This window comes from Arvicanthis niloticus, chromosome 4, assembly GCF_011762505.2.
Source record: "Arvicanthis niloticus isolate mArvNil1 chromosome 4, mArvNil1.pat.X, whole genome shotgun sequence".
NCBI classification, from domain to species: Eukaryota; Metazoa; Chordata; class Mammalia; order Rodentia; family Muridae; genus Arvicanthis; species Arvicanthis niloticus.
In genome coordinates this window covers 71,068,208-71,090,540 of record NC_047661.1, presented here as the reverse complement: position 1 = coordinate 71,090,540, position 22,333 = coordinate 71,068,208, and the positions used below count along the sequence as shown (strand labels likewise).

The window sequence follows — 22,333 nt, the reverse complement described above, 5'->3', positions numbered from 1 at the left end:
TAGAGAAAGGTGACATTAGCATACTAAACATCGAGGTAGAGAGACATTCCTAAATAGGAGAGAAATAAATGTTATATTTTCAGCAAAACCATCTACTAGTATTTTTTCTATGTCCTCACCAAAAACCTTGTCTTCTTTAGTCCATCCATCTTTATAATTTTATTTTTATTCCATCAACATGTTGTCCTTTGCAGTTTTGATCAAAAATTTGCAGTTCTGATCTCTTGATATTTGCTGGCTTTAGAATTCTGTCACAGAGTTGTCATGTTGAGAACTGTGTATTAATATATCAATTGCTTACACTAGAACTTATGTTCTGGAACTGTGGCTGCTAAGCTATGGTTATAAGGAGAGAGAACATTGGTTTCATTTGAAGGAAAGAGATTAACATTTTAGATTCACAAAAGTTTTAATTATCTTTTACATTGTCTTTATTTTAGAAAAAGTTTAAATTTAAAAACTGTTTTTAATTGAAATAGCCTTACATAATTTTTTCTTCTTCTTTTCTATCCTTCAGTCCCTTCCAGCTGCCTACCCTCCCTCTAGCCCCTCCCACGTCCCCTACTCTCAAATTAATAGCAATTTTCTTTGTTATTGTAACACAACAAAGCCCCTCCACCCTGTTGAGTCCATTTTTGTTGTTTGTGTGTACAGGCAGCAAATGAACAGAAAACCACAACTAGACATAATGCAGTGACTGATAGACTGTGGGAAAACTCACTTCACCTGATATATCTACTTTACACATTCAGCATCTGTGCCTCAGGGAACATTGAGGAAGAGAATCTCAGGAAGCCAGCAGTGAAAGAGTCTGTCCTAGAATGAGCTGCATAAACAGGACCAGAACAATGGCAGTATCAACAGACATGTTAACAGGAAAGGGAAAAGTTTCACGGGATCTCACTCTTAGACAAAGAACTCCATGCAAATAATTATTAGGAGAAAGAGAACTAGCCTCTCCCAAGCATGAGTTCCCATATTGCTTGTCCAAAGCAGAGTGAAAAAGCTTAATTTTTAATTTGAGGCAAAAATCACAAATCATACGCAGGTTTCAGATTAGTCTTTGTTCTGCATTATATAATATATAGCCAATGCATTTTTTATAACATTAACTAGTACCAAGAGATTAAAGAGGATGAAGAAAATAGTATGAGAATTTCTACGAAAGATCAAATAAAGTGAAAATATCACCATGTATTTGGAAATATACTGAGCTGCACTAAGTAAAGGCCAAGTAAGACAATTCTCTTTCGAAAACGTGGAAGCCTCCAGAAATGTGGTTAATTTCACAGTGTATACAACTTGTGGATTATTATTGTTAGCCCTTAAATGCTATCTGAATAAAGAGTGTGTGTTTGTGTGTTATCTGGCCAAAAATGTAGTATACAATTTTCCCGATGTTAAGGCTTGGTATACCTGTCAAGAGTTTCATCATGGTGTTCAGGTGTTCAGAGTTCTGGGATTAGTAGAAGAGTACCATAGAAGAGAGTAGCAACTTCTTCCTTTGAGGGATGGGGGTGACTACCTCCTTTCTCAGTCTCATGCCATTTGTATCATCTCTCCAGTTGCCATCACAAACCAGCAGGCCTGCTCCGTACCTGTGGTTTCCCAGACAATGCTCACGGTATGCATGAATACATGGCTTATGGAATTGCTGAGATCAAGAGAGCATCTGAAAATAGTGGATACATTGTGGGAGAGGAGGTAGTGTAGAAGGATCTGAGGCTAAGAGTGAATGGGATTAGAAGGAGTCAGAAAGAAGTCCATATATGCTTCATGGTGGATTAGAAAACCTTCCCAAAGATGTATCCTCGATCTATGTGTGTTTCTCTACCTGTATGATTTAAGTCAGCAAATGGCTTACGAATCTTTGTTCATGAAAAAGTACCATGTCTAGCAAAAATGTCTTCCTCCACGAAGTCAGATTTCAAAGAAAAAAGTCTGCAAAAAAGGGATTGGGTATGAAACACTGCATATGGCTTTAAAGTTAGAATACCTAATTTTATGTCTCAGGCCCACTGCCTATTGTGGAAATCTGGGTAAGTTATTTAACCTGTTTTCCCACAGGTTCTATGCTCAAAATCTTAGTACCCATAATTCTCATTTTACATATATCACTGTATGATTATGTGAGGCATAGCATACAGAGTTATAAGAGGGTCCTCCTAATTAATTACTATTGTCTGTGTTGTAAAAATTAAATACAATAAGTCTAATCCATCTATTGATTGAGATACAAATGGTTGTTGAAGAGAAGCATAAGGTTTTCCTCTGTCCTCTAACACATTAGTCTCCATCAGCCACCCTCTAGGTCCAGCCTTTCTGGAGAATAGGTACAAGAGATCTGTACTTTCTCCTATTATAAACCTATATTAGCAGGTCAGGGCATATTATTTATTTATTTATTAATGTTTTATTCCTCCTATATGTAAGATTGTAAATTAATAAGTCTGTGGAAAATGAAAATGTATTTCTAATTGCTGGGTGGATCTACATCTTTGTGTAACAGGTGCCTCCATGTGAACAGATGATTAAAGGCTCTGTGTCACTCCCCTCTTCTCCTGCATACCTGTGTCTTATGAAGATATACATTGCTGCAGATGTCTTAAGAGAATCAGATATTCTTCATGATTCAGAGTGGGGTCAAGAGAAGTCTGATGAAGAGAAAGTTAGGTTGCATTGCACCAAGGAAAACAAGATTCTTTAGTTATAACTAGAAGCATTTGTCATGGTTGTCTTTTAAACTTTTCATTTGTTATGTGTTTGTGTGTTAGGGGTGGGTAGATGCATGTGAGTACAGGAGCACAAATAAACCTAAATAACCCATGTCTCCTGGAGCTGAACTTATAACCATCTGCCTCATATGAGAGCTGAGAACTGAACTCTAGTTCTCTGGGAGAACAGCGAGTGCTCCCGATTTCTGAGCCATCCCTCCAGCACCATACTTTGTATTTTAAAATAACCCCCCTTTAAAAACAGAGTCTCAGACAGCCTAAGATGACTTTGAACTTGATATACAGCCAAGGATAACCTTGAACTCTTGATCTTTCTGCTTCTAGGTCCTGAGTACTGCAATTGCAGGCATGTGCCCGCATGCTAGGTTTTATGCACTGCTGTGGATTGAATCTGGGGTTTTATGCTTGCTGGTAAATTCTTGATTAATTGAATTTAGTCTGATCCTTACATCCATATTTTAAAAAGAATAATTTCAATTTTAATTGTGAGTTTGAGAGATAAATAATCTAGTAATAAAGCATTCTTTAATAGTATAATGAAATACCAAAACTATGCTTTAATTTGCTTGAACATATTCACACTCATCGTTGAGTTTTTAAAATTAAAATCATATAACCACCATAAATATCAAGCTTGTTATTCTATTAATAAGATTAATTTCTATTAGCTATTATAAGTGTAAAACATGTTTTATTTTTTCAAGCCTATAAAAATAGTTTTCTTCTCTGAATTCATAGAACCCATAAAGGCATCAGAGATTAATGTTTTATGCTAAGATCTGATTTTTAACTGTCTCCCTCATATGACTTTATATCATAGTTGCTTCTTCACCATTTGATGTAGCTGTTTTAACTATAGACACTTTCTCCTATTATCTTTCCCCTCTTACACACTTGGATATTCACATTTCTGCATCAGTCTGCACGTTTTCAGCATGTAGTCTTTACCTACAGATAGTTACACCTTGCTTTCCCCCCAAAACAACCTTCTCTGTAATTACTACTTTCTGCCTTATGTTAAAGTAGTGCAGTACTTGTTTGAACTTCTAGATGGAAAGTTTTGTAGATACATAGTTGATGATAAGGGTGGTTTCCAGTATCTCTCAATACTGTATGCATTTAGTGTGATGCTTTGCATGCAGGGTGTTTAACACATGCTTTAGAATGAGTCATGCCCCATTCTTCTGCCACCTTCATATATATCAGCCAATGGCCTTACTTGAAAACACCAAGAAAAACAGGACGAAATGAACACTCTTAATTAAATCAGATAACATCAGTTCTTATCAGAGGTAAGGGAATCTTGTTGGGTGGAATAGACCTTATTTTAAACACCAAAGCATGTGAAGTGATCACAATCAGCTGAAGAGTAGTACCTCTAGTAGCTCTGGGAGCTGTTGCCACTTCTGAGTTGCAGCCTTACTTGGGAACCTGTGTGCAGAGATTTATAGACAGTGCCACAGTGTGTTTGCAGATGAACAGAATTACAGCCACAGTTTTGGAGAGATGAAACTTCACCTTGGGAAATACATGTAACTTACATTTGCACAACTTGTCTTGTGGGGAGCAGCAATGCCAATTTAAGTTTCTTTCATTTCACAACTACCCTTTTAAACCAATATTCTTAAGCACCTTCTCTTTTTCTGTTCAGCTATCCTCTTTTTTATTAAGTAGTATGGTAACAGATATTTTTTTTTTAGTTTTTATTTATTTATTTATTTTTATTAGATATTATATTTACATTTCAGATTTTATCCCACTCCCCCCATTCCCCCCACCACCCAGGAACCTCCTATCCCATCCCCCCTCCTCATGCTTCTATGAGGATGTGCCCCCACCCACTCCCCCACTCCCACCTCCCCACCCTCAAATTTCCCCCCACTCAGTGCTCATCCTTCATGGGACCAAGAATCTCCTCTCCCATCTATGCCCAACAAGGCCATCCTCCCCTTCATGTACAGATGGAGTCATGGGTCCCTCCCTATGTGCTCCCATGCTGGTGGTTTAGACCCTGGGGGAGCTCTGGTTGGTTGGTATTGTTGCTCTCCTCATGGGGCCACAAACCCTTTCAGCTCCTTCAGTCTTCTCTCTAACTTCTCCATTGGGAGACCCTTGATCGGATCAGTGGTTAGCTGTGAGCATCATCCTCTGAATGTGTCAGTCTCTGGCAGACCTCTAAGGAGACAGCTATATCAGGTTCTTGTCAGCATGCACTTCCAGCCATCCACATCAGTGTCTTGCTTAGGTGACTGTACATGGGATGGATACCCAGGTGGAATGATCTCCAGATGGCTCCTCCTTCAGTTTCTGTCCCACACTTTGTCTCCATGTTTGTTCCCTTGAGTATTTTTGATACTCCTTCTAAGTAAGACCGAGGCTTCCACACTTGGTCTTCCTTCTTCATGAGCTTCATGTGGTCTGTGAGTTGAATGTTGGCTATTCCAAGCTTTTGGGCTAATATCCGCTTATCAGTGAGTAAATACCACTTGTGTTCTTTTGTGATTGGGTTACCTCACTCAGGATGATATTTTCTAGTTCCATCCATTTACCTATGAATTTCTCAAATTCATTATTTTTAATAGCTGAGTAATACTCCATTTTGTAAATGTACCACATTTTTTGTATCCATTCCTCTGTTGAAGGACATCTGTTTTTTTCCAGCTTCTGGCTGTTATAAATAAGGCTGCTATGAACATAGTGGAGCATATGTCCTTGTTATATGTTGGAGCATCTTCTGGGTATATGCCCAGGAGTGGTATAGCTGGATCCTCAGGTAATGCTATGAACCTCAGACTGATTTCCAGAGTGGTTGTACCAGCTTGCAATCCCACCAACAATGGAGGAGTGTTCCTCTTTCTCCACATCCTCGCCAGCATCTACTATCACCTGAGTTTTGGATCTTAGACATCCTGACTTGTGTGAGGTGGTATCTCAGTGTTGTTTTGATTTGCATTTCCCTGATGACTAAGGATGTTGAGCATTTCTTAAGGTGCTTCTTGGCCATTCAAGTTTCCTCAGTTGAGAATTCTTTGTTTAGCTCTGTACCCCATTTTTTAATAGGGTTATTTGGTTGTCTGGAGTCTAATTTCTTGAGTTCTTTGTATATATTGGATATTAGCCCTCTATCGAATGTAGGATTGGTAAAGATCTTTTCCCAATCTGTTGGTTGCTGTTTTGTCTTATTGACAAGCTATCCTCTTAAAAATAACTTTTTCATTCTTTGAGAATTTTAAACATGCAAATAATGTATTCTTATCATATCGACCTTCTTTATTTCCTCCAGCTCCTTCTAGATAATCCCATATCCCTGTCCCAACTTCATGTGTTAATAATTTACTGAATTCAATTAATTGCCCATGAACACACAGGTATGGGGTTATTCACAGGATCCAGGTCAGCCCCCCCTCCCCTCAGTAGCCATCAGTTGTCAATAGCTTCACTGATGGGAATGGGATTTATGTCCTTGCACCACCCATGGTGGAATGTGGATTGGCTTGATCATGTATCTGTCATATGCAGGTAACTACAGCTGCTATGAGCTTGTTAGTGTAATGGCCATATCATGTCAGAAGACACTGCTTGTCAGCAGTCCTCCTCAAACTCTGATTTTTACCAGTTTCCATCTCCTCTTCTGCATGTTTCCTGAGTTTGGTAGGGAGAGGCATGATATAGATGTCCTATTTATGGCTGAGCATTCCACAGACACTGTTTTCCTCACTCTGTCAAATTTTTAATCTTTTACTGAACTGCTGTTCATTGCAGAAAGACACTTTTCTGGTAACTGAGAGCTGCATTAACTTTTGGGTATGCAGATATACATTTGGAAGGCAGTTTGATGCTATTTTATTTTAGCACAGTAACTTCAATAGTAGGTTCAGCCCTTGGGCCTATGAGCTCTGAAGCTACAGGTTCTTTGCAAGATTTACAGCACAAGGCCCAAGTTTTTTCCCATTAAGCAGGTGCCTAAATTTTATTACAAAGCAATTGGTTATTTCCATATTATTCCTGCCACTATTATACCCAGCAGTGTATTTTGGTAGGCTCATCATTGTTATATCTCACATGGTTCACAGAAAGTCATCAGTTTCTTTTTTAAAATCGTCTGTTTTTCAATTGTTAGTACCAGTATTTCTTGACTGAAGATATAATCAGAAGTCAACAGCACTGAAATTGTCATTGGCTTTTGAATAATCCAGTCTTTAAAATCCATTCGTTCTTAAAAGTCAACTTTTGTTTACTTGAAAAAAAGATATTTCTAAAAAACTGAGCCCTTTCAATTGCTGTAGTTCTTTGATTCAGAGCCAAAAATCTAATGTATAGTTTGCCATACTTTTCTCAGCTGCAGCTGGCATGTGCAATAAAACAGCCCTGGCTTCCTTATGCTTTACTCATCATTCATCTATTTCTTCATCTTTCTGAAACAGTGACCTTTGCTTTACATGGACCCACTCCTTTTCTACAGTACCAAGTAGTTTTTGCTACTGCACTAATATAGATTGGACCTGTCTCTGTAATATTTAGCAGTGTAAACACTTTGTGAATCCTTAAATTTTTTCCTAATTTTTCCACAATGTTATGTTTTCTTTTCTGACATTTATTAGATAGCTTTCTTAATTTTCTTTCATATATTCCTTAAATTTATGTGTCCTGTTCTAATTTGTATATAATGGGAGTGTCCTCAAGACTTCCTGTTCAAATTTAACTCCCTATTGTGAAGTACTAAGAAAGGTGAAACTTAGTCGAGTAAAATGCTTACAGATGTGGTCTTTGGAAAGTGATTACTAGTAGACAAATTTATTGGAAATGGAATTGTCTCAATTAAATCCTGGTGACTCTAGATGAAAAAAGGGAGTGGGATCATATATATATTTATATATACCAGTAACTTGTTGACCCTGCCTGCGTGTCAGTCAACGGGGTCTGCAAGAGAGATAGAGTGGGGATGAAGGGGCAAGAGATGTGAAGAATGGAGACAAGAGAGAGTGTCTGTTCAAGTCTCATTTATTGAAAGGCAATTCTGGGTATATAAACACAAGCAGGAGAGTGCACCTGGAGAAACTTAACCACAAGTGCCTTGCAGGAGGGGTCACTAAACAACAAATCCAGGATATGTCTGAGAAAAACAAGATGTTTATCAGAGTGTGCTCAGCTGTTATGAGCTGTTTGCAAAAACATCATGCTAGAAAAATAAGTCTCAGGGTGGAAAATTATCAGCCTTCAAATATATGGCCCGAGATGGCTGCAAAGATGATAGCCGCTTTCAGCTAGGAGTTGGCTCCCAACAACCTGTCTCTTGCCACGTGATGCTTTGAACTTCCTTGGAACGCTGCCAGAGAAAAAAAGACCATTACCAGATAGTGCTCGTAAACTTTGAACTCTCTAAAACTGTGAGCCCAAATAAACCCTTTCCTTAAGTGCAGGAAGTGTTTTACAGTTTAAGAAACAAAACAAAAGAAAACAGATTAATCTGTCTTCTTTACCTATCTATTAAAAATGTTATCTCTCAGCATTTGTCCTTTGCTTTAGTGACTTTATCTACTTGTACATTTTTAAAAAAATACCCATTTAATTGCCATAAAACCAATACAATTGGCTTTAACTAATATCCTTCTGTGTGTATTCCTATTAAACCTTGACAGACCCTTGACACAAAATTGCTGTGCTTTCTTCAAAGAGCATCCAATTTCACGATAAATTCATTAAATGTGGTGATAATCCCCTGTCCATAGTAATATAACCTTGTGTGTACTAGTTAGTGTTGCTGATATGGAACAGATGGAAACACCCCACTTGTCTTAATTTACTCACTTTCATTGTGTCTGCTGAAAGCTGGTGATACTAACACAACAGTGCGAATCCTTAAGAAGTTTCACATCATTCCTGAAGCAAAAGTCTTTACTGACTTCTAAAGTAAAATTAATATTTACTTCTTTCTTCATCTCTCATTATGACATCACATCCATGTGCTCTGTAAATCTAGGTCCATGGGCTCAATAAGGCTTTAGCTTCTACAACTCATGGATTCCTTTAGACCCATACTTTGCCAACCCAGCCTCATTCATAATAGAGTTATCCATTCAGATAATTAATCTGTAGAGTTAGTATCTGGTACTAGCAGAAATAACACGCTGTCTTACTGGAACTCTGTCTTTCCTCATGAGACTCTGAACCTCAAAGGATGACGAGCAACTGAGTTTCTGTCTCATTGCTGTAGGAATCAGCCCTCTTCTTAATCGTCCTCCTAACTGTGCTGTGTCAAGCAATGTACAATGTATAAGGAATCCACAGCTGACTAAAATGTATCCTACCTTCAAATGATTAGAAAGACTGTAACACCACCCACAGGAAGTGCTAATAAAGAGCCAACCAGAAGATTGTGATCACATGACACCATTGTGAACCATTGCTTGCATATTCATGCTCTAAGACTGTAAGTACCTCATGGCAATCATGTCATATTTTGGCATTAATATATTGCAAAATTATGGACCTAAGTAATAGAGATGTTAAATATTTACGGAATTAGTAAATGTGTGTATGCTTGAAGGTGGAATGGCTGGCCTGCAATAGACTTGGTGAACAGATTTTTGTAGTCTCTAGCTAACCATATTCCTCTTGAACTATTGCCAGAGAGATCCTAAAGTTCCAGACTAGGGAGTATGACAAGAGTCATCCTCATGTGAAAGTGAGTGTTCTACATACACATGCTGTGTCTCACTTCTAAGAACATCCCCAGCCTAGCATAAAAGGGCTCCTGTGCCAGGTCCACCAGTCTTCAGCCTTACCAGTTTCAGGTCCTGCTTTTGCTGCTGAACAGGTGAGTGCTTAGCAAGGAAGGCTGGAGAGGGAAAGAGCCAGAACTGTGTGGAAGGAGGGCAGAAGGAGGTGGTGAGGCAGGAAAGCCAAGGTGAAGGGTTTTTTAGTCTCATCTTGACTTAGGCTGAAGTTCTCTTTATGTACAGCAGTCTGTACCTCTCTTGGTCTGGTTGACACTTGGTAAAACAAGCATTGGGGCTGTGACTGTCTCAGTTTTGGACAGAAGGGACTGGGAAAAATGGCAATGGGAAAGTATAATAAACCAGGAGGAGTCAGGAGAGTTGAGTTATTGGTATTAAGGTCTTTAACATTGACTCCTATAATCCTCTTCTAGAAAATGCTCTTAGAGAAGACAGAGCCTCATATATGTGTAAGAAAGATAAGTCCATCATGTTGAGATTCCTCGGTGTCAAGGAGCTCTGTCTCAGTGCCTAGAGATCCTAGGACTATGTCAGAAGGTGGTTAGAATCACTTACTGGTGGAAAATGAACTATGAAAGATACTATATCCAATTTCACTTCACATCAGGTTCCCAATAATTATAGGTTTTGTTCATGAAACAGTGTGTCTTGGAATCAGTATCTAACAGAATTGAGAATGGATATGTCTGCTCGCCACTTGTGCTGATAGCTTTTATATTTCTCTTTAGGTTTACAGACTTCCTCCAAAGAATGTCTTGCCAGCAGAGCCAGCAACAGTGCCAGCCCCCTCCCAAGTGCACCCCCAAGTGCCCTCCCAAGTGCCAGACTCCCAAATGCCCCCCAAAGTGTCCCCCTAAGTGCCCTCCTAAGTGTCCCCCTGTGTCTTCCTGCTGTAGCCTGGGTTCAGGGGGTTGTTGTGGTTCCAGCTCTGGTGGCTGCTGCAGCTCTGGGGGCTGCTGCAGCTCTGGAGGTGGAGGCTGCTGCCTGAGCCACCACAGACCCCGCAGATCTCTCCGTCGCCATCGTCACAGCTCTGGATGCTGTAGCAGTGGTGGCAGCAGTGGCTGCTGTGGCAGCAGTGGTAGCAGCAGTGGCTGCTGTGGCAGCAGTGGTGGCAGCAGTGGCTGCTGTGGCAGCAGTGGCAGTAGCAGTGGCTGCTGTGGCAGTAGCCAGCAGTCTGGAGACTGCTGTTGACCTGGGTGAGGAAGACTTCAGACAAGCTGTAAAGGAGGCAGCCATGTTAACAGGACCTGCTTCTGCCTGCTACTCCTCCCATCTCATCCTGTATTCTGTGTTCTGGACTAGGAGATGATGAATTTTTCAGTGAAGTTTAAATTGTGCTCCCTAGTCACGTCCCCTTCTGTGATTCCAAATAAAATCATTCCTACCAATCTTTATTGGTTTCTTGCTTATTTTCCCAGCATTCTCTTGAGATCATTGTTGATAACTGGGGATTAGTGGTGCCCTTTTAGGGACATAAGCCTGGTTCAGAAATGTGGGTGAGGTAACAATGCAAAATGTGGTTGATGAGCAAACCTATTTCCAAAAAGTATATTTTGGCAAATGTATCATTTAATGTTGGTGTATAAATAATACTGAGAGACTATATACAAAAGAAATATATTGATGAAAATTTCTTTTTGAACAGTAGATACATTTGGTATAGAGAAACAGGGACTAGGCATGTTAATAGAGACAGTTTTTTGTAATTTCAGTTGATTCCTGTTTTTGTTTTTAACATGATTAAGTTTTTCAGATAAATGAGAAACAAGAGAATTAACAACACCATCAATGTAAAAGTATGTATATATTATTATTGAGAGCAACATCACTGTAATCATAATCACTTTCATCAATGATTTTCTTTGTCATCAAACCACCATTAACTACCTTAGTCCTTATTGTCTCTTTCCTTTCTAAACATGTGAAATCTTTGCAATAAATTTCTCTGTGCTGACATTCAGTTTAGCATAGTATCATTAATAGTACCAGGGATTGGCCTTCTCACATGGGGTGGATCTCAAGTTGGTGCAGTCATTGGTTGGCTGTTCCCCCAGTCTCTGATCCATCTTTACCCCTATACATCTTGTAGGCAAGGAAAATTTTGGGTTAAAGGTTTTGTAGGCCAATTGATGTTGCAATCCTCCTCTGGATGTCCTGCCTGGCTACAGGAGGTGGCCATTTCAGCCTCCATATTCCCCTCTGGTAGGAATCTAAGAGCAAAATGGCAGCCTGCATATTGGGAAAGGATCTTCAGCAACTATATATCTGATATAGGGCTAATATCCAAAATTTATGAAGAACTCAAGAAATTAGACACCAAAAACCCTAAATAACCCAATTATTTGGGGTACTGAGTTAAGTAGAGAATTTTCAACAGAGAAAACTCAAATGGCCAAGAAGCACTTAATGAAATATTGAAAGTCCTTAGTCATCAGGGAAATGCAAATCAAGACGACCCTAAGTTTCCATCTTACACCCATCTGAATGACTAAGATAAAATCTCAAGTGATTGTAATTACTTGGTTCATCCATGTTAGGTGTATCAGTAGTTCATTCCTTTGTACTTCTGAGTAGTATTCCATTGTATGGACACAGAAAAACTTTGGGGGGAAAAACTACTCAGATGTTGACTCTCTTGGAATGTTTCCAAAAGGAGGGGAAGGGAGGAAGGAAACCATTAAACTGTTTGCTAAATCACTGTGATTCGGTGTTCCTGAATCACTGTGACCACGACATGACATACAACTGGTTGAGTTCTTTCATGTCCTTACCAATATCTGGTCAGTCTCCTTAATTTTAGGCAATTGGTAGTTATGAAGTAGAGTCTACCTTTAAGCATGTCTCCAATAACTAATGATGCTGGGCATTGTCTTACATGCTTCCATATATATATATATATATTACTTGCTATGAAGTGTTGGTTTAAACAATTTACCTATTTTTACCTATTTTTGTAATGTGTTACTTAGTTTTCACTTTAAAGTGTCCATCACATATTTTGAATATAAATTCTTTTTTAGGTATCAGGTATCTGACTTTAAAATATTGACTTTAAAATATTTTCAGGTTTGGGATAGTGGCTAGTGGGCAATGCTGCTTGATGTGCAAACATGGAAACTTGTGTTCAAATCTCCAGCACCCACACTTTAAAAAACTGGTATGGTTGTACATAACTGTAACCCTAGCATTGGGGGTGGGGTGGAAAGAGACAGGCAGATCCTGGGAGCTTACTGACATGCCAGTCTGGCTGAAACACTGAGTTTCCAATTCAGTGAGAAACTTCTTGAGGAAAAGAAGACAGAGAGCCATAAAAAAGGACAGCAATCATTTGTCCTCTGAATGTGAGTTCATGGGCATGCACAACTCCACATGCACTGCACACAAAAACACAGAATACTTTCTTTCAATATCTGTCTTTTTCGTTGTGCCTTTCAAAAAGCATGCTTGAGAAGCCTGGCTGACCAATTTGTTCCTATGTGCAATTTGTTCATATGTACTCATATGCTTTTGATGCTGTGTCAAAGATATACTTAACTATACTGTTGTGTCCTATAAGTTTTAGCCTTTGGATTCAGTTCTATGACCTTTTTGATATGGTTTTGTGGAGATGAGGATAAACGTTCAGTGTTTGAAATGAATATCCAGTTTTTCTGTTATCTCCTCCCTACAGAACAAAACAAAACATAACTTCACGTATGGATTAGAAAGCATCTATCAATAAATATGAAGGTCCACCTGAAAAAAATCTCAAGTGATAAAACACACATGTTGGTGAGGCTGTTGATCAAGGGGAACACTCCTCCACTGCTGGTGGGAATGCAAACTTGTACAACACAGTAGGAATTCAATTAGGTAGTTTCTCAGAAAACTTGGAATAGTTCTAGCTCAAAACCCAGCTGTACCACTCCTGGGCATATACCCCAAAGATGCCCCACAATATCACAGGAATTCTTGCTCAACTATGTTCATAGCATCTTTATTCAGAATAGTCTGAAACTGGACACAACCTGAATGTTCCTCAACTGAAGAATGGATAAAGAAAATATGGTACAGTTACATTAATGTAATACTATTTAGCTATGAAAAACAAAGACATCATGAATTTTGCTGTCAATGGATGGAACTTGAGAATATCATCCTGAGTGAGGTAACACAGACCCAGAAAGACACATGTGGTATGTACTCATAAGTGTGCATCAGCCGTAAAGTGCAAGATAGCCATGCTATAATCCACAGACCCAAAGAAACTGGATAATACGGAGATCCCAAGGGAGATGTGTGCATCTCAATCAGAAAGAGAAACTAGGTAGCCCTCAGAGGTTGATGCAGAGAGGGAACTGGGTAGGAGAAGAGGTGTGAAGAGGAATGAGAATAGAGATCAGGTGTGGGGAGGGGAGGGTGAGAGAACCCTGGGAGTGAGAATGAAAACTGACAGGGGGAAGAGGGAGAACCTCTGGTTCCTATCCTGGGATGGGAGAGGATGTGAGGAATCGGATCATTCTTAAATCTTGTCTGCTTGAATAATGCCTCTCTCTCTCTCTCTCTCTCTCTCTCTCTCTCTCTCTCTCTCTCTCTCCCTCCCTCCCTCCCTCCCTCCATCTCCCTATCTATCTATCTATCTATCTATCTATCTATCTATCTATCTGTCTGTCTGTCTATCTCTCAGTTGAATTCAGACCTCTCTATACATCACATCTTTTCTTTCCTCATCTGATATACCTAGACAAGTGCCAAGAATCCCAACTTATCTTTGATCCTGATACTCATGATGACTTCTGTTTAGCTCAGTATAACATGTACTTTCTTACCTTCCTTGTGGCTCTTAGTCATGTGCCCTCTCACAGAACAGGTAGCACTCAGGGATTCTCTAAGTAGGAAATCATACAGTCACTGGCTTTTGAGTTCTTCAGCATGAAGGTTTTCCTTATCTTTTACTTAGCAGAGTGCTCATTCTAAGGTAGGACAAGTTTACATTCTTATTAATTACGTACTTTTCTTTCCAATTTCAGATATATTACTAAGGCATATAGACACTCACATTTTTTTAGATTCTTGACCCTTTTATCTCATTTTAAAACTGAGTCCAACAGTATCTCTGATAACTAAAGAGCATTTGTCATTCCTTTCCAAACCCCTACAACCCCTCATAATGCTGACTATACCATAATTCTACAATGCCTTAGGCTGTCTTCTGGCCCCTCCTTGAGTCCTTGTTCCTTGTCAGTGAACTTAGCTTCACCCCTTCTCCCAACCTGCTTATTTACCTTACACTCCACCCAATTGTGATTCTCTTAGGCCTCTGCTCACAGTTAAAGTAACATTATGGGAACACTTAGATGTGATTGTACCCAAAGACCATGTTGCAAAAATCCAATTGTGTTTCCTTCAGGGAGTTTTTAAATAGTGTTCCAAGACACTGGCTTCACCCATTGGTCTAAAAAGTCCCCCAAACATTCATACTTTTATGCAGTCAGGCAATCAGTTCTTTAAGGCCACTAGAGTAAGAATTCCTGAAAAGAAGCTGTGTCTCCAAAGGTTGGTAGATTACATTTCAATGACTGTGGGGACTTTAGACTATTGTAGATCCAGAGCTCCCCAAAGAGCTACTTCTATGTCATCTACCTTTATATCAGACCTAACATCCTGATAAACAGATAAAACCCTGAAAATATATTAAAATAAAATTATATTCTCTACCAACCAAAGGGTTAAGAATATAGTAAGAAAAAAAAAAAAAAAAAAACAAAAACCAGAGGCCTCTTTGCCTGACTGCAACTTTCTAATACTTCTACCAGTGTATCTGAAAAAGTTCATGATTTATAACGTTTTTTGTTAAGATACTATAAAAGTTCCTCAAAACTGCTTCTACACTGGAACATGAAAATCACAGTAACCTAAAACCATATGCCTAGGATGTGCATAGTCACTCAAATTTTCCTCCAGAAAGATCTGGCTCTTACTTCCTTTGTGCTGAGAACTATGTTTTTGTTTTCACATCAGGTGAATGAAGAAGAAGGAATTCTAGCAATAATTCTGTCCTAAACAGTTTTTTATTTGGAAAAGCAGAAAGGTTTATAACTAGGTGTGACATTGTTCTAGTATAATGGCTTCTTAGGAGCTCACACCTGGGTCATGTGAGGTTTGCTGTAACAGTAGAATGTTTTACTGTGCATTGTTTATACATTACGTCCCCAAGGCAACTTAACTAATCTTTATGACAAAAGCATCTTGCAAAACCCAGGACCAAAATAGAGAATGCATATTTATTGAATTAGTGAATAAATGGATACATGATCATGGAATGGCTGACCACAACAGGCCAGTGAACAGATATCTAGGCATTTCTGTCTTCTAGGATTTCTCTTGACCTTAGGGGGTTTCCAGGACTTCCAGTTCTGGGAGTAGAAAAGAGTTGCCCTCATGAAAGTGACATATACAGGCACTGCCTCACTATTGGGAAGACAGTAGGCCCCAAATAAAAGGGCTTCAGTGTTAGGTTTCTTGGTTTTCTGCCATGTTACTTATCATGGACTCTTCTACTAAGTCAAGTGAATGTTTGGCAAAGGAGAGATGGACAGAATAAGATGTGGAAAGCATAAATAGTGATTAGGAGCTGGAAATGTGAAAGATGGCACAACTAAAGAGGCTTGGTTTTCAGAATCACTATTTTCCCTTTAGCTGTTAGAAAACCAAGGTAATATGGCATACTACCACCTCCTTGATATCAGAGATCAGACAATGAACAAGTCATTTGTTTCCTTTGAATATAAGCTGGCTTTGTAGCCCATTTAGAAGAAAGTCAGAATCGTCTAGTGTAGGCAATATCAAGGGGAAGGAAGAGAATATTAATACTTATTTTCTTTAAAAAATCAGTTTCCAAACTTCTTTGTAGATGGTGGACAATCAATCAGCTTGTCAGGGTAGTTTTCTATATCATCTAGTAACAAGAAAGTAATAAGACTTAATCTTTGGAGTGGTGAATTAAATTTTTTCTGTTTCTCCAGTTGACTGAATTTTTTCCAGAATCTTCTGTCAGCAGTATCATCAAAAGTATTGGCCCCATTTTATGTCCCCCACAAAGTGATGTCTAAAATCCCCACACCAGGGCTCAGTCAAATACTTACCCCTAGGATCTACTTACTATAGCTTCATCTCTGAGAGTCACAAGAGCTTGAGGGCTGGTAATTGGTATCTGAGCCACCTCAGGTCCTGTATTCTCCCCAGTGTGTCTGGATCTTAGCCCCAACCATGTTTGTGTGAACCATCTGGGCACTCCCGGACACTGCCATGGCTCCAGGGGTTGCTGTTGCCATTTCTGTGGGGAAGAAACAATAGTAAAATAGTAAAATGCAAGTTAGCGCTTACTTCTTGTCTCTGAACTTTACCTTCCCTTACGTTCTTTCATCTTATTTGGAGGTGCTGAAACCTCTTCCCTGTGCTTCACACAAACACTTTTAACTCGATACTTCTGCTACCTGCTCTGTGACCCCAGGTTTTAAAGAACTGTGACATGATCTTGCTCCCCCGTGCATGCATACATTTACATAGCCTTTCTTTGCACTCTGGACTCACTCACAGTGCTAATCATTGTTCTGATGCCGTCTTGTCCTGACTCCATTTTGTGTTTATTTGAATAGTTCTCTGCTCTCTACTCCAACTCCCAACTGTCACATCTGCCTTGACAACACATTTGATATTTCCAAGACCTTGACCATAGTCCAGATGTATTAACCAAAATGATTAATGTTTATACAAACAACCTAAACTAATATACCTGAAGTACTATAAGTAAAATATAATTTCTTTGTCTAAAATAATTACTATATTTTGCCAGAAATAAGTGTTTCAAAGTTACTCTGATCCTTATCTAATTTTGATGTAAATTATGCTCTTTGTGGTTTTTGCCTTTAAAATACTGTAGCCTGCACTAAAAGATTTTGAGGCATGAGCCTGTTCTTGTTTGCTGGCTAATAAAGGGCTTTTAATTAGCTTTTTAATGTGGTTATCTGAATTTTTTCTAGTGAATTTTAACAGTTCTTCTAGGCAATATGGTCTCATTTGGGTTCTACACATTGCATCTTTATATGTCCATGGAGTAGTCTGTGATTCCCCAACAAGACACAGGCCCAGAAAGCCTTAACACACTCTGTTTGTGCATTCTGTAGAATGTGAGCAAAACCAATAAAACTGTGTAGAAAAATGAAGAAATTGATATTAAAGGAGCTATCTGGATAGCTTGTTTTCTACCTGGAACTTTAGTCTGTTACTCTTTCAGTTATATCATACTCTTTCAGTTATATTACATGCCACATTACCAGCCTCTGTGACTTCAGATTCCAAATAATTTTAGCTCATTGGAAACTGTTTGAAAATAATTATTATTTTCCATTAAGTGAGGGCATAATGCAATAAGTAGCTATAATGTTAAGTAATAATGATATAATGATGCTAACCAGATAATTATCTTCATTCAAGGCTGATTCATAAATTGCCTCTTTATATGCCTTTCCACAATCCATGAGATGATATTATTTACCTTTTATATGTGATGAAACTAACTAGGGCTCTGAGAGAATAAAGGACTTGGTCTGTCATACAGTTAATTGGAGGGAGTCATGGAGGCAGTTTAGATGTCTGAGCAGGGAGGGCTTGTCGCTTCCCTAATGTGTTTCAGGATCCTACTCACGTTTTTTTCTCTCTTGAGATTAACTAAGAGGCTTCAGAATGTGCTTAATGGTGCATAGCAGTAACACAAGTTCACAATAAGTTTAATTGATTGAGACAAATGGTCTCCACCCATCTCCCTGTTTCTGCTTTAGCTCCCCAACACATCTCTCTGGCGTACTCAGAGTCATACCACATCCTACATCTGCTTAAAATAGTTGACCACATTCTGGGGTTTTTACATACACCTACTAAGAAGCCCCTCCCTCCTATTCTAATATCACTGGATGATCTCAGTTCCATCAATGTACTGCAGTACCCCATGCCATCAGCTAGTCTTTCATAGAATCTCGCTCTTGTTCCTACACGCTCTTCTCACTCCTTTCTTTCACTGAAGACTTTATATCTCACGTTTACTAATCATAAGAGCTCTTTCTTGTTTCTCTAGTCAGCTCAGCTCTTCTGGTTTCTTTGTGAACCTTAGCCTTGGAACCTTTATTGCTGTGTAGGTGAATTCCATCCAGTACTAATTAGGGTTACTGTAACCTGGGTCACTTGGGACCATTTTTTTTCCTAGCATTTTTTCCAGCTCAAGTTATGTCAAGTACTAGAGGTGTACGTGTATTGTTTTATGTCTTTCCTCTGTCATCAGAGCACAGTATGATTCTGTTTACTTACTCAGAGTGAAATACATGTTTGCTGAATGAATAAATGCATGCCTGGATAAGTGAATCAGCGTGATCACCATCATAGCTACCATCCTTCCCAATCTGGGTTGACCTACAATAATTTTCTCAACAGTTCCAACACTATGAAACCACATATGTGATGGAATTTCAAAAAAAGATGATACAGCAACAGAAAGCTGGGTGGGTAAGGAAGTGGGAGCAGATCTAGAACTAGTTGAGGAATGAGAGACTACCAGAATATATTATATGAAGTTCTCAAAGAATTGATACAAGTAGTATTAAAATATTTGTATTTTATCTAAAATTTAAGTTAGGATGGACATTATGTGTTTTCATTTGTTAGGAAACTCTACCTCATGTAATAGCTTTTCCTGTGGCCTGGACTAACTAATTTCATGATAGGAGGTTCATGGTCCCATCCTATTCCTGGTGTTAAATTTAAGTTTGAATGTTTTATTCTCTAGAGGAAGACAGACGCTTTGGAGGCTGGCCTCGGGTTGCTGTTTCTTCTGAGTTTTTGTGCTCCATGAATTTACTTTGTACCTGTGTTCCAGAAGTCATGCTGTAATATCATTGCCTACTTCTCTTTTAACAAATAAGATCCTTAAGGCAAAATCTTTTGAGTTGGTTCTCAGTGTATTGGTTAGATGAATAGATAATGTCTATTCTTAATCTAGTTCTAAAACTAAATGCTGTCTTGTTTGTACTTGTTGAGTGAATGAGCCTTAAGAAGATCCACTAAATAAGCTAAGATCTTATCCATTGTGTAAGATAGTGACTATTACCAGTGAAGAAATGTTAAAAAGTAATTATCTTCAAGAGTGCTGAACTGGTACCTCAGATTATAATTTAGCTTCCAGAGAATATGATAGATGCTTGGGGGAGATTCACTGAACCTCAAGAGAGAGTTAGTCACAGGGATATTGTTGAAAATGCAGTGGTTAAGAGGGTGGGTCTCCAGTCCTTCTTTAACTTTTTTTAACTGATTTGGGATGGTTAGCCTATGAGTTAAGGGACTATAGCAAATTCAGGGCTTTGGGCTTATTGTTAGGGTGTTTTCCATATTTTATTTAGAAATAGCTGAGAGGAGTTAACAGACAACAGTCCAGGTTACCTTACATGGATAGTTGGTTTTCAAAACGTCAGAAGTCCATAGAATTGACATTACAAATATTTCTATATTAATGTTCATTTTGATTAGAGACCTGTCTGCTCCTGACCGCTTCCTGTCATGGATTCTAAGAAGAAATTGAGCATCCTTGGAGTTACTCCAGTTGTGCGGTGACAGCCACTAGGCAAGAATTGCCTCTTTCCATCTACAGACAGATTACTGTCCAGAAAAGGACACACTTGCAGAATAGTCGACTGATTATATCTGCCTAGACAGAGTAATCAGCCCTTAATAATTCTGCATCACTAAGGTCTGTCAGATGATTCTGGGCCAGAAGGCTGAAGATTTGATGCTCCAACGTTCAGTAGTATAGGGGCTTTCCAGGAGTTCAGCAGTCTCTATAAATTGGCTAAGTTTTAGAAGTTATGCTTAGTGCTTCCCATAATTTCAGTTAACTCAGTCATTCTGGATTTCTGACGTGGTTGAAGACCTATAGTCTCATAGACAATCCTGGCTATTTACTTTGAGAGAAAAGATCTGAGTGGATGGTTTTCAGCTGACATTCTTTCTAAAGCCAAGAAAAAGCCAGGTTCAAAACAAAGTGTTTTAGTTAGGAGAGATGACAGAGGTTCTGGTTAGTCAACAAAATGATGGACTGGGTATTAAGACTATCTTGTACCTCACTGGTACAATTAGGAATAATTATGCTCTAATTGCATTTTGAGAGAAAAAAATTATTTTAACAGGAAGGGTGAAGCTAGATGATGAGAGAGAGAAAAAGAGTGAAAGGGAGGGGGGCATGGAGGCAGATGTTCACGTGTCTCCACCAGTCAAAGATAGTTTATATATCTAGGTTGGGTATTGGGTTACACTTCTGATTGAGCATTACCAAACTTATAAAGCTTTTGATTAACATTTTAAAAAATGTATAAAAGCAAAAAGGAAAAGGGGGCATGGGATAGGGATTTTCTAGGGAGGGGAAATGGGGAACGGGGATGGCATCTGAAATGTAAATAAAATGTAAAAATAAATAAAAAAAGAGGGTGGGTCTCACAAAGTTTATTTCAAGAATGTGATTTAGATTTCACTAGGGAACATGGTTATGATTATCTATTATTTATCTGTTTGTATCTGATACATATGTATGTAAATAACAAATTTCTATATGTATCCACATATTATGTATGCAAATATTTATAATTTTGTTGATATTACAATTCATAGATTGTAAAGTCAATCAAGTAAAGATATAAAATTCAGTGTCTTAGTGTTTTCACAAAACTGTGTAATTATCATCACAATATAATTTTAGAGTATTTTTATTATTTTATGCTAAAATGCCCAGGAAGTGGCCTTCAGCATTTCCATTCTCCAAGTCTGCCTTTCAGTTACACACAGAACGTACTTTCTTTCTTCTGCTGGATTCTTTTCTTTACTATCAGTGAAGTTCAGCTATGTTAAAGAGTGTGTAAAAAATCTCATTTCTTGGGCTGGAGAGATGGCTCAGTGGTTAAGAGCACTGACTGCTCTTCCAGAGGTCCTGAGTTCAATTCCCAGCAACCACATGGTGGCTCACAACCATCTGTAATGAGATCTGATGCCCTCTTCTGGTGTGTCTGAAGAAGAAAAATTGATTTATGCCTATATTAGCCTTATAAAAGCCTATATGGATATGCTTTTGAATAGATATGACAAGGTAGTCAGCTTTTCAAATGTCCAAACATTTTATCAGATTTTATTTAAATTAGCTTTAATTCTGCCCACAAAGTGTGCATATAACTCCATTTAGCTGAGGCAACATTATTAAATGTGCAAAATAGAAAAAGTTTTGGTTTTCATACCCATATCATTATTTTTATATAGTCTCTAATTATCAGTGTCAAACATCATGTCTGTCTATAACCCTCCATCACATGTCCATTCTGTATTCTCTGCTGAGCAGGAAACAGAACTAAGTTCTTCTTCTCTTTGAATTATAATCTTTTCTTTGCATCCATATTCTCGTCCTTTGATGTTCATGTTTCTTTAGCTATTTAGTCTTCTGTCAGACACTTGCAATGCTTTGATTTTACCTTTGCCTACACCTTAGGTGACTTGAAGGAAAGATTAGACATAAGAATTTGATCTAATGAAACTGGACTTGGGACAGAAGGCTCAGTAGTCCTTTTGCATCAGGCTAAATACCTCGAGTTCTTAAATGGATGAATGTAAAAAGACTGTAGAATTTATACGAAGAGATTGAAAGATAACAAAGGTAACAAATACAATCTCTGTTTCAATGCTGAGGCCCACTGCCCCTCACTGTTACAATGGTAGAGAGGAAGCTGAGACAGGAAGACTGTAAAATGATATCACTATGAAAGATGAGTCTTTACTATGGAGACACACAACTGT

At 38.5% G+C, this 22,333-nt stretch overlaps 1 protein-coding gene across 1 annotated transcript; it reads left to right on the top strand.

Moving 5' to 3' along the window:
* Positions 1–9,487: 9,487 nt before the first annotated feature.
* Positions 9,488–10,869, top strand: LOC143441896 (uncharacterized). The gene is made up of 2 exons (XM_076932095.1): positions 9,488–9,552; positions 10,201–10,869. Exon 2 carries the CDS (start codon positions 10,223–10,225, stop codon positions 10,664–10,666), a length of 444 nt encoding a protein of 147 aa, XP_076788210.1. The 5' UTR covers positions 9,488–9,552; positions 10,201–10,222; the 3' UTR covers positions 10,667–10,869.
* The last annotated feature ends 11,464 nt before the right edge of the window (positions 10,870–22,333 follow it).

Coding starts and splice junctions, on each gene's coding strand:
- LOC143441896 (XM_076932095.1), top strand. CDS start 10,223: ATGTCTTGCCAGCAGAGCCAGCAACAGTGCCAGCCCCCTCCCAAGTGC.